The 12,143-nt window shown below is 41.8% G+C and overlaps 1 protein-coding gene across 2 annotated transcripts in view; it reads left to right on the top strand.

The window, feature by feature from the left end:
- The window catches only part of TTLL5 (tubulin tyrosine ligase like 5), a 143,915-nt gene that overhangs the window by 20,137 nt on the left and 111,635 nt on the right, over positions 1–12,143 (top strand). For both annotated transcript variants that reach the window (XM_069783831.1, XM_069783830.1), the window contains exons 10-12: positions 5,672–5,773; positions 5,901–5,992; positions 8,070–8,177. In XM_069783831.1, coding sequence (XP_069639932.1) covers positions 5,672–5,773; positions 5,901–5,992; positions 8,070–8,177 — 302 coding nt within the window. The remainder of the gene's footprint in view (positions 1–5,671; positions 5,774–5,900; positions 5,993–8,069; positions 8,178–12,143) is intronic.

The raw sequence follows: 12,143 nt of genomic DNA, 5'->3' as shown, positions 1-12,143 counted from the left end.
TTTAGACACTAAATACAAGCAGTACATAACATCAAGACGGGGGAAGGTGCTTCCTATGTCCTTCCTGCTGTGAGCTATATTATCTCTGTGTAATACATATCACAGAGGTGACCCAGGTTAATGCTGTGATAGGGGACCATTCCTTGTGCTTCCTTTGCCTGTCTGCCCCCTGTGCCCCCAAGTCCATTGGCAGGCGAAAGACAGTTCAGTCAACAGACGAGAAATCCAACATTGAAAACTTGCTGTTAGAACCTGCATTATGGAGAAAGCAAATCTGAATTCAGGCCAAAACAGACTTGATATCCTTCTGATGGTGGATACAGAACAGACATCCATTCCTTTCTTGGTTACCTCTGTAATATTTCACATTGTTAACAAGAACTGCTGATTTAGATGAAGTGGGGTCAGAAGAATGCGCTGAAGTGGCAGGAAACCTTCCTGTCTAGCAGTGGAAAATTTCACCTGTTCCTAGATATTTTTTTTCACTTGACAAGTCCTCCAGCAAAATTCTTTGTAAGAATTCAAAGCAATGTGGATCCAGTTGTTGAACCATTCAGACCACACAAACTTAACTACCAGCAATACACAGCAGTGTTAAGTGTGTTGGGTCTCTGCATTGCAAAGCCTATGGAGTAGTCCAGAACTTGCACAGGATCAGATCACAGTGGGGGAAAATAAGAGCTGCTTGAAGCAGAGCAAGAAAGAGGTGGTGTTAGTGAGCAGAAGATAGCGTTTTGACAAGTTTCACTTGTTAAAATAGTATCTTTTGGCTGAAGATGCACCTCCGCATGGGGACAGTTCAGTCTCCAGCTTAGGAGTGCTCTTGGATTCCTGGCTGATTGCAGGCTCCCACATAGCAGCATCCACGAGTAATGCTTTGGCTAGGAAAGTCCTGTCCTGGCAGATGATGACCTGGCCTCAGTTATTTGTGCCTTCAACACTCTTTGGCTGGATTATAGCAATATGAGATACCTGGGCATGAAGCCTTTAGTGCTTAGGAAAATAGCTCGTGCAGAATGTTGCAGCATGTGCTTGTGGTAAATTGTGTTACTGGGAAAACATCAGGCTTGCCCTTTATTTTCTCTGCCACCTTACCATATAGGTTCTAAACTGTTTTTAGGATCTTGACCCTTATATTTCAGGTGACAAATATTCTATTCTTAGACATGGCCCAAAATTGGAAAAGAGGGGGAACCTGAAATGAAATTGGAAAAGAGGGGGAACCTGAAATGAAATTGGAAAAGAGGGGGAACCTGAAATGAAATTGGAAAAGAGGGGGAACCTGAAATGAAATAATCATCTAAAAGATTGTAAGATTTCTCAAGTGTTTATTCTAATCTCAGCTTAACACCTAGATGATTTTACAAACACTGAAGTTTTCCTATTTTCTACTCTTACTGTAAGGCCTGTTCCTATGGCCTTAGTGTCTCTAAAAATAATCTGAAAATTTCTGTTAAGTAAGACATTCTGTAGCATGCAAGTCTCTTGTCTTTTCCTGGGGAGCACAAGTGTGGTGGGTGAGTAGCCTTGTTACCACAGTGGAAGAAAGATACAGTGAAGTATAGTGTGAAAAGCTGTAGAACTATAGAGTACTGAAGGTAATCATAACTGATATTTCAGTGATAGTAATGCTCTTCCATTGCAAGCAAGGGCGAGACGCAGTGTAGGGGGTGTGGGCTATTGCCAGCATTGTACTTGTGATCTGTCACCATTCTAACATGCAGAGGCTATTGATAGAGGCTCTAGAAATAACTTGGATTTTCCATTTGCAGACTTGCACTTAGCATGAGGCTAGTAAGGCTGTCAAACCAGCTCTTGGAGAATGTATTAAGCTGGCATTTGATTCTGTTGTTTAAAGCTTGAGGGGTTTTGATAATAAATTTGAGTAATTTAATGTTTTGTATTTTTTTGATGCATTGCTGATCTGGCCCATGATATCCCTTAAGATGACAACATCCTAGTAAAAGAGAAAGTTTATGTACTAAGAGCTCTAGAAATCCCTTCTGAATAATCAGTCCCATGGAAATGTGAATTCTATGGGCATGGAGCTCAGACCACCTAACAATTAAGGATGGTCTCTGTAGAAGGAAGCTAATGCAAGCAATTGCAAGGTAAAGAAATACGGCTGTTTTAGAAGTCTTGTCTACATCTCCCAAGGGTTTGTATCCTCATATTTCTGATTATGTACATAATTAAAAAAGTAAGAAGCTGCTAAGCATGGTAAACCTAATTGCCCTCTGCTTCAAAGTATCGAGGGAGCCATGACTTTGTGAAATAGCTTGCTGCTTGTGCTCAGTATCTTCCAGGATCTGGCTGAAAGCATGTTATCAACAAATGCTTTCAGTATGCTGCCAATAAATGATTGTTGAAGTGGAGATCATGAAGAACAAAATACATGATAGGGCTGTTGTCACTATTTTCAAAACAGAAGTGCTAAATCCAGGATACTTACAGTTAAACTGAAAAGAAATTCAAATACTTTAAGCTGTGGAAATATGTGGAGAGGGATCCAAATGTCCAGACTCTTTTCTGTTGCCAGCTGCTTTGACTTCATATGTAGTTAAAGCTCAGAAAAATATGGTGCAAAATCTTATTCACTTTTTTAACCTTGCTGCTTAGAGTTAGTTACATCATGGAGTTGTTTGGGTTTTTTTCCTCCTCCACCTGTGTATTTAAGGATAGATTTAATCTGATGAGCATCATCATGGATTTGCTGGTATAGCTCTTGTGGAGAGAAAGGTATTTCTCAAAATGGCTACTAAGTGAGGGAAGTAGTGGCTTTGTTTTAATTTTTTTTTTTTGGCAGTTCTTTCTAAAGGAAGGATTTTTTGGTGTAACTTGTAGATGTCATTGTATAGTTCAGCTTCTCAGCTATGGAAAATAATAGGGGAAGGATGAAGAGAGATGACTATTAATAAAGCAAATTGGGGATGCATTCTTTTCTGGACACTTTGTTGCACAGCCAGATGCTCCAAATTCCCTTCCCTTTCTCCCTCTTCCATTTTTCTTGAGTGCTGTCTCCCTTTTCTTGCTTTGAGGCTTCACCCAAATCTGCTCTCCTTTTCTTGCAAGTAACCCTGCTTTCCTTGGTACGTACTTTCCCTCTTGCCAAGGCTTCTTAGGATAGCATATGTCTGACTTTGCCTTTACCCTTTCTTACTCCCCTTTATCTCTTTTGAGACATTGGCATCTTAAGCTATTGTGGTATAGGAGGGTGGCCAGGGTGAAGAACAAGGTGTTTTTTCTCTTGTTGATTTTTTTTTTTGTTGTTGTTCTGTGTTTTTGAACTATAACGTGCTTGCTGTTACAAGCTGTGGTGTTTAGCAGTGGCTCATGCTAGTCATTCTGCCGACCAGATGCCCTGGATTCTGCCCTCGATCTTTTGTTTTATTTATTTTTCTCCAAAGTCTGAGGCCTAAAATACATATTGAAACAGGAATTGATTACATGCAGAATAAGAAAATTATGACAGTTGGACTAGATGATCACTGTAGCTCCCAACTGGAATTATTTTATTGCATTACATTTAACTTGATAGCATGTCCTTGTCTGGATGTAGGATTTTGCAATTGTTGCCGCAGATAGTATTATCCTCTGCTTGATGTTTGATTTTTATTTTTTTTTAAGTTGTTTTGTGACCTGCTCCTAAAATGGAGGCACTGCCCTCTTTCTGTCCTGACTCTGCATCCTAACACTCTCCTTTGTTATGTCTGAAAGAGGGTATACCTGCATCTGATTGAAAGTTTATTGGTGTCTTTCTATATTTGCTCAAGTGGCTGTTCAGTCAGATCTGTGAAGTGATTCGACTTGCCTGTGGCTACGTAATCTGTGGAGGAGATCAAGGAGAGTGGCTGGAGTGTGCAACTGAGCAGTTGATGAGCTTTCAGCTGCAGTGCATCCTTAGATTGACAAAGGCTGATCATGCAACTACACATTTAGAAAGCAACTTTTGCACAAGATGTAATTTTAAGCACTTTAAATTGGGATGGCTACCAAGAGAAACAGTCTTGCACTCTTCCTGCCTGCTGTTCCCGTTCTCATGTTGACCCTTGCCTTTCCTGGCACAGGCATGATCAGTTTCCCTCTGGCTTCAGGGTGCAAAGTGGAATGGAGGGGTAGCATGGGCAACTGTCCTAGCAGTTGGTTGCAGGAAGTCCTTCCGACTCCCCCAGAAGCTTATATTGTTTCAGCCTTCATTTAACCTCTTAAAGAGGTGAGCTATTGATAAGATTACTGTTTAAATTGCTTCAGTGCAAGTTTGTTCTGTATTCTTGTGCTCATTCAGGGGCTTGTGATGTCCATTGTATTGTGTCACCACAAACATTTCTGTACCCATGCAGTGAACTGATCTGATTTGATAAACAGCTTAGCAAAAAAAGGCTGGTTTTAGATGGCTTGCTGTGCAGGACAGACACTCTTGTGCTGGTATTGTGCAGGTAAAATGAAGGCGGATAGCTGAGGAAAGAGTATGGATAGCTTAAGTGTGTGTGGCCACTGGAAGGGTGGGGTGGGGGAAATCAAGTTACAACTTTGTAGCTGGATCAGGGAGCTGCTCTACCTTTGTCCTTTCATACCCTTCTCCCTTTCACATCCTGTTCCCTCTGGCCCTCCAACACAAAACTGAAAAGAAAAAAAAAAAAAAATCCCTCAAATGCCTAACAACCCAAAATCCTCCAAAAGCTCATTTTTCAGTTGGATCAATTCTTTGATTCATTTCAACACAAACATCTGTGACAGTAGTGTATGGCTAAGGGAGTGGTGATGGGGTGCTTGGTTACAGTACAGGTAATGCCTTTTAATCAGGAGGTTACCACTGTTTCCATAATAAACAGGCTGATTTAACTGTGGTATTGTTGGCTGTAACAGTATTCATATGGAGACTAGGTAAGCTTGTAGCAGTGTCTTGCTCCTGATTGTGATCTTCCCTACAGTCCCTTTCCTTGTACACAGCTAGGTGACATCTTTGAGATATGGAAGGGCTGCATAGTCCCCAAGAATGACAGCACCCTGGAGCAAATGCTACATTGTTGGACAAATTGGTCTGGCCTACAGGGTGTACCTGGTTTCCTGGATGCCTCTTGAGAAGGCAGTTGTAGGCTATGTAGTTGTTGGTGGCAGAAATCTCTTCTCATCTTCAGCCTTTCCTAAAGCATCCTTGGAGTATACGAGAACTGAGCTGTGCTTGTATGAGACTTCAGGAAATATTGACTATGGTATGCATATGTAGTATGATTGCTCTGAATGTGTGCATTTCCCAGGACCAGTGGATCTTGCGTATTCATGGTAGGCCCTATTGTGAAAATGAGGAGACTGTAACACTGACTGTCTAAAGCAAAGTGGTCTGTTTGGCCAGGATGCCCAAGGACCAGAAGTCTAAGCAGGTGAGAAAAAAATGTGCCTAGCATGATGTGTACACTGTTAGGCTGTGAAAACTTCCAGGAGAACAAATGGAGCTCCCTGCTCTAAGACACTGAAAAAGAGACTAAATGCACCTGGATGTGGCCCTTGAGAATAAACAGTATTTTTTATGAGGAGAGGTTGCATCTGATGAAGTCTCATTACATGCATTCTCTCCCTAGCTGCTGTTGTTGAGTGGTCTGTGTAGTAGGTCATATTTAGCAAGCATGTCACTTGTTCAAGAAATACTGTGAATTTTTATCCTTCTTTACAGGTTTGCAACAGTGAGGTATGACCAGGCATCCAAGAACATTAAAAACCAGTTCATGCATCTGACCAACTACAGTGTCAACAAGAAAAGTGGAGATTATGTCAGGTACTTGGCTGGAAAATGGAACTTGATCTCTAGAGGTTGGGTCAATTTACCTAGGTTGGTCTAAGGCTGGTGCAAGTCCATAGAGGTAGGCCAGTGGTGTCAACTTGTTTCTTTAATTTATTTTTAGCTGTGATGATCCTGAAGTAGAGGATTATGGAAACAAGTGGAGCATGAGTGCAATGCTGAGGTACTTAAAACAAGAGGGGAGAGACACTGCAGGTCAGTACGGATCTTGTTCTTTTATTCCTTTGTTGAATCTTAATCATCTCACTTGTGTGAATCCTAAGAAGTCAGGGAAGAGCCCCCGTGAGTCCCATTTAGCACCAGAGCAGGGTGGAGGGAAGCATTGTTCCTTACAGCTTTCTCACTAGAGCTGTGCATTTATTCTCTATCGCCAGAGATGGGTCCTATTCCCAGAGATGAGGCCTACCCCTTCCCTTTTGCAAATAATATTCTGAGACTTTCTCAGGGTGTGTTTCTTAATATTTTACCTACATTTCCCGTTTCTTAAGGTCATTCCATTCCTTCTAAAAGCTTCCCTCCCTCTACTGCTCCCATGGCCTGTTCAGGCTGATGAGTGACCAACCTCTGGAGAACTGTGCCAGTTTGAATGACTCTTGGATGTGGTGTCATCTTTCCATGGCTCAGGTTTTTGCTGGGTGTTTTCATTTCAGTCTGTGTTTCATATAAAATAGCTCCCTCTTCCACAGCTTTGCCAGGTCTGCTGGGAGTAAATGCATCTGAAGAGCAGAATCCAGGTATATCCTTTAAGGAATAAATACCTGTGATATGGAGGCATCAGTAACACTACTCATAGCAGCTATGCCCATATTGCAAATGTTGCCAGGGTGCACTTAGATGTTGGAGGAAGGGGTTTGAATCTGGCTTTCAGATGGAAGTAGACTTTTTCCCCATCATACGCATACATGGCTGTCCAATTACTTGCACCATATGTTTTCAGTAAGCTGTGTACGCAGTTACTTATATTGATACATTTCCACACCCCACCCCAACCTGAAGTATAAAACATGCACTCTTAATTATGAAGTAAATTGCTCAGCAATGTAAGCAGGTTTCTCTAACTATCCATTACAAGGCTTCTTGCACCTTTCTCTGATGCATCTGGTTCTGGTCATACGGAGGCAGAACGCTGGCTGGAAAGTGCTGGCCTTGTCTGGGCTGGCAAGTTTTGTGCTCTGGGAAGTTTATGTGCACTTAGACATTCCCATGCTGTGTTGCTTCCACTTAGTGGTCTTCTGGCACAGAAGTTCACATCTGAATTTGCTTGCATTATACTCTGTAATTATTCAGGTCCCTGCATGTTGTCATCTGAACATGAGAAATAGTAATTGTAGACCTAAATCAAACTCTCTAGTCAAGTGCTTTGTACTAGATATTCTTTGGGATAGGGAATACCAAATGTCTGTGGGTTTGCTAGAGGTCTTGTGTGTTTGCTTGTGCTCCCTTTGAGGGGTGAGGAAGGCTGTCCTATCATCCCTACTAACTTTTCAGGCTACAACTCCAGTGTTTGTTCATTCCCTTCTCCTCTTGCTTCTCTATTCCTTGTTGTTGAAAACAGGAACTAAGTGTGGTGTTCTTTATATTGCATGACACATCCCAAGCTGAGTGTAGAATCCAGGTCTACATCTAATGTGCATCTTTTTTTCCCTTTTGCTCCCTCTGTCAGCTCAGATTCCTGTTCCTGAGCTCTGTTTACAGGCTCATACAGGAGCTAGAGAGAGCTTCCTTACAGAAACTGCAGATTATCTATAGGTCAGCAGGACTGAGAGCTGTCACCAGTCATATAATTTTGAAATGATTTGTGAATCATGGTATGGGAACAGCTGCTTTAGAGGAAGGTGCAACATCACAGAACAGTTATCTCATAAAAGTCCACAAGAAAATTTTTTGTATCTCAGTGGCTATAGCTTATTCTCTGTAGTTTAAGGGCTTATCTCACTAACCCACTCTTGTTTAATCCTTCCTAATACTCTGAGTGTGATCAGACTCCAGCTGACTTGTGCTGATGTGCTTGCCACATGTTTCCACTTACTTGCACTGTACATGTACTCACTTCTATCACTCTCATTTGTGAGTATTTTTGCACTAGGATACTTACGCATGTATCTATATACTTAAGCTTGCATGGATTTCCAAACATCATTGCTTTGTCATCCATAGGCTCTCATGTGCTTTGATTCACAAAGGTATCTGTCCATATGCATATTCTCATGCTTTTCTAGATATTGTGTGCTACTTCACAATCTACTTTTTTTTTTTCCTCCCCTCCTTCCAGCACTGATGGCCAACGTGGAGGACCTGATTATCAAGACTGTAGTTTCTGCTGAGCTGGCCATAGCCACAGCCTGTAAAACTTTTCTTTCACATCGTGGCAGCTGCTTTGGTAAGGCACTAGGGGCATCTTTGTTGATTGGCTCTTGAGTACTGTTTGAAACTTCCAGCTTTCTGATGCTACAGAGAAATGTGCATTCCCTATTGCAAGGAAGCCAGATACTGGGTTTTTTCCTCCGTATAGGCCTCTGTGAGGGCAGGGGATGCTGAATCACAGTTGCCCATGTGCCAGTGTCGTTCATCAGAATCTCATGCTTGAAAATGGGATGATGAAAAGGAACTTGAAAAGGAACTGGGGAAGTGCTGGAAAGTTGAAATTACCGACCCACTATTAAATATCTCTTTAGAATATTTAATATTTTCTATTGAGCCATCTAGCCCAATGTGGTTCTGGATTATTGTCCTACGTGCATCTGAGGTCTAGGGAGGAATGTGTAATGCAGTCCCTGGAATGACAGTGGTGGTAAATGCTTCTGGGCTTGTGCTTGTGTGAGAGTACCGCATGGTGGCGTCAAAGCCTATTTCTGGCAGAAGCTGGATGCAGAGCTGTGTGCTGGCAAAGGTATTTGAGAACTCACTGGCAGCAGATGCTGGGACGAGGTCCAGAAAGCAGTGGCTGGTACCACAGTGTGCCTTCTCCCGCTTTCCAGTGGCTGCTTCCCAACCTTCCCTAAAGAGGCCTCCTCCTGCTCTTAGCCACCCTTTGCTCATGTGTATACACGCATGAAGATGGAGTTTCAGGACAGGGGAAATGAGTCTAGAATTAGTCTCCGTCAGTGCTTAAACCGAAGACCAAGCTTGGCTTAAGCTATCCCATGTTTGGGTATTGGGATTTATATTTAAACTAGCTGTGACATGTAAATCCATTTGTGTGGTCCTTGCATTGCACTTGGATATTGATGATTCTGCAGCTTTCAATACTCTAATGTAAATGCTGTCATCTTTGGATATTTGGGTGTGATGAGATAGTCAAGAGTCAAGGAGGAGCAATGGTTGATATGTTGTTTAGTTACCTGCCAAACTAGCTACCTCTCTGGCCTTAGCTTCTCCTGACTGACTCTGATGCCTTTGTTCAAAGCTGGAGAATCTTGGCATACATGGGTATTTATGAATTAGATAATAGTTTTAGTGAAGTAGCAGTTTATCAGCTACTCCAGAAATATCAACAACTGGATTAAAAAAAAACCACACAAAAAAACTTTAACTGCCTCTTTTTTGCTTCTCCCTTTTCCTTCCTCAGTTGTGTCTCTAGATTCTTCTGAGCTGTGTATGTGGAAACTAATGTTCCTCATGTACTTTTTGCTGGGCCTGGCTCTGAGGTTATCCCACTTCCTGCTGCCTCCCCAGGGCTGCACTAACCACCCTCTCAGATGCTCCCCCACAAATAAACTGTTTTGTTCCATTTATTTCAGTGTAAACATAAATTAAGAGCTTCCCAGGAAAGAGAGCTTAAGTAGGAGCCATACTGCTTCCCTAGGGAGCTTGAGGCATTTCCAGAGCTCAGTACTTTCTGCCACCTTCCCCCCACAATTAAGTGGTGGTCCTTGTCCCAAGGATTTGAACTGCCCTTGTCATGTTGTATGGCTCATTCTTGATCCATGTGTCTTGTTCTGACACTCCTTGGTTGTGCCACTTTTAACCCTGTTGTAAAAAAAGACAGTTTTTCTAGCTGGAAACATTCAGAATGGCTGAGTTCATAGCTGTTAACATGAGGGAGAAAACTGGCAATGAAGATTTCAAGGCAGCATGCAGAGGTTCCCAAGAGCTTGCTGCTTTTTTTTTTTTTTTTTTTTTTTATTTTGGGCTGTGAACAATGAAACTGTATGTGTGTCCTGAGAAAGACTGATTATTTGAAAAGTATCTCAGACTTCAGAAACCTGTGTCTGAGATTCAGATACAGAGGTAGGCCTTGTTTGGAAAACTTCTAGAAAAATATGACTAACAATGTGTATTCTACTCTAGTCTTAGTAATGCTGTTCCAGGGAATAGGACTCCAGCACAATTGCCACCTTCTTGCTAAAAATTAAATCGCAAGTACTTATTTGTCTAGATTAGGTTGCCCATTTTATTTATCTAACAGTGTAGCACTGCTGTGGTCCTTCATTCCTTTCCCAAGTAAATTTTTTTTTTAATGTAATATACTTGTTTTCTAGATTTGAGGGAAGAGACTCCATTCATGGCTTCTTCATGTTCTAAAATAAGACTTGTGAGACTGTATGGTTCCAGCTACCCATGCTTGCCTAGAAAGTGAGAGTGGTAGGTCAGGATGATTCTTTTTCTAATGTCAAAGTGGAGTGCTACTGACAATTTGTGGAAAGATTGTAGTGAGTCCCCTTTTGGCCATGTTATGTCAGCTGTTTACTGCATTCTAGTAATCATCAGTTCTCGGAGGACTTGGGATGCTCAGTAGTTTTGATCGTCTGAAGTGCATCACAAAGTAGTGTAAGTACTACATGATTTTGTTGCAGCCTTGTTCATGCATTGTTATTAACAATGTGATCTCAAGCCTCTATTTTGTTCTTTATGATTAGCTAATAATTCCTCACGTAAAATTAAGCTGCAAGTAAAAATTGCCTTAACCAGTAGCCCCAGAGGAGGGCATGCTGCAGGACTCTGAACGACTGCATTGTCCTCAAGCTGGTCACCAGTTGAGTTGTTGGTTGCCTCTGGAGCCTTCTTTAAGAGAAACTGGATTTTGCACTGCCTGTGAGGGACATGACATCTCAGTGTGGGAGCAGGAGGTATGATAGGGGTACATGTGCCCAAGCCAATTAAAGACTGCATTAGTCCTGGAGTAAGCACTTCTGGGTAGGCTAGAAAAAGTAGTGAGACTTGCTCTCAGACAGTCTGAAAAATCTCTCTGTAGGAAGGTTTAGTAGGGGATGAAATGAAGGCAACTAGGTGCAGCACATATTTTTGCCAGCATCCAATATAGCACCATTTTCTGTACTCACTGAAACATGATCCTGAAGAAGCAATAGATTTAAGTCCCCAGTTTCATTCCCAGCTCTAGTCAACCCAGCTGTGACACTGTTGAGTTCTTCTGCAATCAAGAAGGCAGGATATGATAATAGGCCTGTTGATCCCATCAAAGCAATGAGTTTCTTACTTGGCTGTTCCTGTGTGCTAAGGCTGAATTGGCCAGGCTTATGCTTCTAATCACATCTACGTTAATATGGTATGGAGCAAACAATAAACTATTGTACTACTTGAGTGGTGCTGACCTAGAGCTAAACACTTTAAAAAAAGTCTTCATTTGTATCTCATGACCCTCTCTCAACCATCTGTGTTGCTGCTCTTCATGAGCATTTAATTTTAGTAGTAGTAGGAGTTGACCTGTTTGGGTGAATGGTAGCCTTTTTTAGTATTGAACAGTGCTGGTCTGCTCCGTAATGAATTTTGCAGGACACTAGAATTTTGAGATTTTTAAAGGAATTGCTGTGCAGACTTGCTTGACATGAGTATGGGTGAGTCCATGCTTAGAGACTTAGGTCAGCCATACATACACAATACGCATATCCTATGTTGTTTTCTGGTTTCATAGATGACATGTCAAGGAAAAGCAGAACAGGTATTCCCTACACTTGTGTTGGTTTTGCGAAGCTTAATCCATTCTATTTTTATATCCTTACTGTCAGTCTTTGCTTTAAAGCCAGATTTTGAATCTGAAAAAGGTTGTCCTTAGAGCCCTCTGGCTACCATCAGATTCAGGAGCTCTGTACCTTCCAGGACAGGTCTTTTGATGATCCAATGTGCCAAGGTAGGTTTTGTAATATAACTATATCTTCAGAATTTAACAAAGCTGTCAGCTGAGTCTGAAGGGTAAAATGAGTTCAAGGGATAGTTCTAATGGTAACTCCTGTAGGAGTCTTATCTCTGCTCTGTTTTCCTTACTTGTCACTTCATAGCTCTAAATGGTACCTAACTGATAGTTCATGACTTAACACCCACAGCTGAGCTGAAAGAGTCAGGATCTGTTGCTGCAGAAGCTTTCTGGTTTCTTTAGGAAGCTGTTCTC

The sequence above is a fragment of the Haliaeetus albicilla genome, chromosome 5, assembly GCF_947461875.1.
Source record: "Haliaeetus albicilla chromosome 5, bHalAlb1.1, whole genome shotgun sequence".
Taxonomy (NCBI): Eukaryota; Metazoa; Chordata; class Aves; order Accipitriformes; family Accipitridae; genus Haliaeetus; species Haliaeetus albicilla.
This window is presented reverse-complemented; position numbering and strand designations above follow the sequence as displayed.